The sequence below is a fragment of the Acanthopagrus latus genome, chromosome 4 (assembly GCF_904848185.1).
Source record: "Acanthopagrus latus isolate v.2019 chromosome 4, fAcaLat1.1, whole genome shotgun sequence".
NCBI classification, from domain to species: domain Eukaryota; kingdom Metazoa; phylum Chordata; class Actinopteri; order Spariformes; family Sparidae; genus Acanthopagrus; species Acanthopagrus latus.
Window position 1 is genome coordinate 30,191,964 of NC_051042.1, and position 5,397 is coordinate 30,197,360.

The following is a 5,397-nucleotide window of genomic DNA, read 5'->3' on the forward strand; positions in this document are numbered from 1 at the left end:
TAGCATCGGCCATGTTGCACGCTGTCCAGAGACGACAAAGGGGTGCAATGAGATTAATGCACGCAGCAGACAGTGGAAACAGCTGATCAGTCAATGTTCGTTACCTCAGAGGTCATTCAGCAAATCTGTTTCCATCAACCATTTTGCACAAATATGTCAAAAACCACCTCAAGCGAGGTTACAAAAATTTTTGCAGATTACAGGATGATCTTTTCTAATTTTGCCATTTCTGTAACATTTCTAATGCTGTAGTCATTCATTAACCATCTTGGATTAAAGTCAGAAAATTCTATAAAAGTGGAAATACTGGTCTTTAATGAAGTCGATCTTCTTATCAAGCTGCACAGTCGTGCATGTGTTAGCAAGAGACGCTGGGTTTGATTCCTGGATGGGGCATGGGTTTCCTCCATGCCACAAACAGGGTTTCACTACATTGCACATGGTATACTTGTATAAATGTGATAAATAGACATTCATCCTCTGAAAATCTTCAAAAATGAAAGTCAACGTCATTCTGCTTTGGAGTGAAGTGCGAGAATGTTCCATCTGAGTTCAGTTTCATCTCAGAACCTGCTTGTATCTGTGCTCTCTGTCCTCCTGCCTCAAGTGTCTTCCAACAAGCAGTGGGATGTGACTGCCACAGCTGTGGTGACTTGGGTTAATTAGCAGTCCAATCTACATAGTAGGGAGTAGTATGAATGATCCTGTGACTATTGTGCTTCTGAGTCTGTGAATTTGGAGGATATTACGGTGCGTGTGTTTCTGCCCCGTCACATCTCTTAAACCTTGCTGCTCTAAAATGCAAGTTTTGCAAACGTTAAGTTGGTTTGCCATCCCATTTCTGGGGGACTGAAAGCTGAAATGTTCCCACACTGGAAGAAAAGTTACATTTGGTTTTGCAACCAGAGCAGCTTGAAGATGGAACATTCCGTGTGTGCATGCAGAATCCCCTTGTTTAGGACCTTTGTTTTCAGTATTACGTTCAGACTGCCACAGTCTTCACTGCAGCAGCGGTTGCTTCACAGCACTCAACATGCTCTGACACAAAAACACACCCGGCCAAGTGGGAGGAGGCGTCAAGCCCCTGCTGGTCCCGAATCAGTCCAAAGTCTAAGTGTGTTTAGTGGGTTATTGAACCGATTCATTTGTCAACCATTCTGTTGATGACCTGCTTTTATGTGTAAAAAGGTAAAATAAGACAAGCTCACTTCTAGGGTTGGAATGCAATACATGTGGGAAGTTCATTAAGTGCAAGTCAGGTTGCACTTCAAATCTGACGAAACATTTAAAGCAGCGTGACATCGATGTGAACGAGTCGGCCGTGTTTGATGTCTTGTGGTCTCCGAGCCAGCGCTGGCACATTCCAAGCATCTACACTCTGAGATGACTTAGACTTCATTCAAATATATTAATAACACATATCAGTGTGTGAATCGATACAATTCAAAAGATACCAAATCCTAGTCACTACCTTGGATCTTAAACAAGAGAGCCCATGCCACCCAGCATATCTGTTTAGGTCTTCTGTGTCATTTTGAACAACACTTAAACGTTTGTGCTAGTTGTGCTCTGAATGGCTTGGCAGACCCAGTCTGTCCCTGATAACTCCAAGCTGCTGCTGATGTCTTCAACATCTGAAACAGACCCATAGAAAAACTAAACAAAGCTGATGTGCATAAATTCAGCTGAAATACACCTGCATCTGCAGCAGCATGATGATCCGACAACAAGCACCCACAGTGGGAAACAACAACAATATGGTAATCAAGCAAAGCCAGAGAATCATCAAAAATCCTTCATTTATATTAGGGGTGAGCGATTGGACAAATGCATCCACAGTTGGTTTACTGCAGCTAGGTTCTAGTCTTCTTTTTTTTGTTTTCACTCAATAAGTGATTAACCTGTGAAAAAATGCCTGTCGACCGCCTGGGAAAAGGGCTCTTTGTTCAAGCTACCAGAGCAAGTTGTGCGGCCCCTCACCTCGGCTGAAGAGTTGGAAATAAATGCAACCTATACACGTGTTCCCAAACTGTCCATATTTTCTGGCAAAAATCCACTTCATCATTGTGCGCTGAGGAGTGCAAGAATTAAGTGGAAGCGTGTGTCTAAAAATGCGTGCAGTGCTGGTGTACACCTTGCCGGATATATCTGCAATCGCCGACTGATGGGCGGGCGTTGGGCAGGTGGAAAATTTTAACATATTGCCCAACCATAATTTATCTGCTCCAAAGACTGGTCATGTATTTTTATGTCCTGTATCAACAGTAAAACCATTTGTAGCTGAATGGACGACAGGTCAATCAGTATTCCAAATTTAATGACAAAAGGTCAAAGATACAGATACAAATTCCACATGCTTGATGTTTTGTGTCACATTTCCTTTCCTTACTTTCAGTTTGGAATATTTGTCATGAAAGGTGCTGTTTTCTTCAGTTGAGTGCCATGTTAAGCCCTTCGCCTTCCTTACAGAGATCTGCAGGAACAAAGACAGAGAAAGAAATCAGTTCTGTCTGATACGACACGTTGTGTTTTTGTTCTTTACTGAGACAGGTTTTAAATGAAGCACCTGTCTTGGAGTCGAAGTCGAAGTTAGGTTCTCCTGAGAAGCCAAGACAGCTTGCCTGCTGCTTAAACTTTTCCAGGTCGGAGTCCTTCAGGGTCCGCTCTTTGGCTGGAAAAATAAAAAATAAAAAAATAAATAAAATAGATGTGTCTTGCATTGCCTGTACTGTGTTTAATATAAAATGTGTCATTTTCTCTGTGTGACTTGTTTTTTCCTACCCATCAAGTAGAAAACACGAGCGTTGACCTCCTTGTCTGTCTTAATGCTGCTTTCATAATTCATAAAGCGAAAGTACTGGCCGAGGTCCTTGACGCTAGAGTTGCCGCTGAGGACCATACAGCCATCACAGCCTGGCAGCACATGGTACTCTGCAGACATGCTGCCCACTAAGGACAGAACAGAGTCAGAAAATTTGGATAAAACCTTTCTATTCACATTCGGAATAGGAAAAAAAGCTTTAAAGTCAGTTTTCCAAGTGTGTAGTCATGTTCCTTTGAGCTAAATTATCATCATGCTAACACGTTGATGTTTAGCAAGTATAATGTTTACCACGTTCAACAGCAACACAAATTTACCATATATGAAAAACAACATTCTCTATGTTGATTTGTCATCACATAGAGAATATTTACTTTACTTCATGTTTTCAAATGTGTCTACTCTTCATATCTTCGAGCATCATGTCAGATCAGGAAACTTACCATCCACTTTCACAACATTGCCGTCCACGGTAAAATTGACTGTCATGCCATAGCAGCTTCCATTTCTGAGAAAAGACAGAGCAGGAGTTGAGTTCATCGCCGTATTAAGGACTTCTTGTCCATGTTGGCTTAAAAAGTGAAGACTCCTTCCACTGATGAAGAATACTACACTACTAAGAATACTGTTTTTAGGTTCTGAAGACAGTGAAACCTGAGCTCTGATTTTGTTAAACTGCTATTTCAAAGTGAAGATGCTCAACCTTTAAGCCAACAGAGACAATATAATGAGTTACCAAGACCAACAACTCTTCAGTTCAGGCTTGACAACTGACTTGTATTATGGAGGTATGTGAAATTAGCAGACTTGTTTATTTCTGTTTTTTTTTCTGTTTTTCATTTCAAGACGTGACTGTCACAGTGGTACAAGCTATGTGCAACATTAAAGGTAAAATTTGTAAGGAAGTTGATGTTTGATTCTCATTCCCATCTCTGACCGACCCGACCTACAATCCCAAAGTGTATCTGATGAGTTGGGAATGAAACAACTGGATCACAGACTGGACCATAAGCGCATTGTTTTGTAGGGTCACAGGTTATGTTGTAAAACAGAACCTGTTTTTGACTGGAACATCCGCCGTGTGGGAGTCAGTGTTACAAAGATGGATCCATATTTGGTTTTGGGAAGTTAGACTCATACTTTATCCTCAGAAGTATAATTCCAACCTCTGATTTATTGTTTTTTTTTCAACCATATGATGACAGAAGCTATTGTGTTGTGTATTTGTGGGTTTGATGTTATCTCACAGCTTGTGCTCCTGATGAATGACAAGTGTTTTGTCGCTGGACGGTGATGCTGTGACGTTCATCCAATAGCTGCTGCTGGCATTCAGGAGTTCGTTATAAACGGCAGAGTCGGTGTAACCCATGATGAAGTGTGTCATGCCGTGGAGCTGCAAACAGACACAAAATCAGTTAGTGACGAATATTAACAGATGGAATGGCTAAGTAACTCTTGTTCAATTAGTCTTTAATCATAGGGTTCATCTTTTGTATCATATCTTTGCTAAATTTTTACAGATTTTAATAAAGGATGAGCGGCACTGAAGAAAATGTAGTGACCTTCTTGAGGCAGAAAGAGAACATCACTGTTTTGAAAAAGGACCCATCTTTAGATAGTTTGGCTTTTTACAATCCGACCAGGAAACATAGCAGCCGACATCACAGATCCAGTTGCATATTTAATTGTGACATCTATTGTGGTAATTTCTAATGTGAACGTTTTTATTGCAGTGACATTTTAGGCCAAATTGCCCAGTCCTACGACTAAACATCTGGAAGACCCAAATTTCAGCACTCCAAGTGGTTGCCTTCGTAGGAAACAAGTCACAACATGGAATTCAGTTAAATATATTTGTATCATCGTGCAGTGTTGCATCTTCTGTGTTTGTCACGAATTGCAGCTTTTTTTTTTTTTTATCTTTAAGAGAAATGGACGATTCAGGTTTACTTGATTGCAATGCGAATGCTAACGCATGACACACACAAAAAGAGTTTCCCCCAAAATCTTAGTGCTGCTTGAATGTCTCAGTGCTAATGCTAACCTGGAGGTGGAGGCAGGAATCAGAGGAGAGCTTACCACGGAGGGGTCCTCCAGAGACAAAGGCGTCACCAAGGGTTGGCATTCCTCAGGTGTCAGAGCCGAGACACTCAGAAACAGCCCCGCAAACAAGAAGCAACTGCTGAACTGAAGATTCATGATGCTGCGGTTGGTCGGAATATAACTGAAGACAACCAATGAGTGGGACGCTTGTCTGCAGGGACCTCTGATGAAAGCTGCTCGACTGAGCCTCGCTGAGCCGGACAGCCTTTATAGAAGTCGCTGTGACGGTTACAACACTCTAGATTTACATTTTTGGTCCAGAGTTAGGAGAGCAAAATTTAACCGTAAGCTTATCTCTCTTTGGTCAAAGGGGATTTTAAGGTCTTCTGTGTAGGCGTTACAGGAGTTCATAAGATAAGATAAACCTTTATTGATCCACGATCCACAATGAAATAATGTTGATATAGCCCAATGGTACAAGTAAGGACAGACGAGCATAGAGAGTGAAGATGCAAGATAATAAAGTTATACAC

At 41.3% G+C, this 5,397-nt stretch overlaps 1 protein-coding gene across 1 annotated transcript; it reads right to left on the bottom strand.

Annotated features, from left to right (window-relative positions):
• Window positions 1–2,300: 2,300 nt before the first annotated feature.
• On the bottom strand, window positions 2,301–5,119 carry LOC119018272. The gene is made up of 6 exons (XM_037095803.1): window positions 4,901–5,119; window positions 4,069–4,214; window positions 3,265–3,329; window positions 2,782–2,949; window positions 2,567–2,671; window positions 2,301–2,473 (listed from the first exon to the last, which is right to left on the bottom strand). The coding sequence occupies exons 1-6, from the start codon at window positions 5,018–5,020 to the stop codon at window positions 2,430–2,432; spliced, it is 648 nt and encodes a 215-aa protein (XP_036951698.1). The 5' UTR covers window positions 5,021–5,119; the 3' UTR covers window positions 2,301–2,429.
• Window positions 5,120–5,397: the final 278 nt, after the last annotated feature.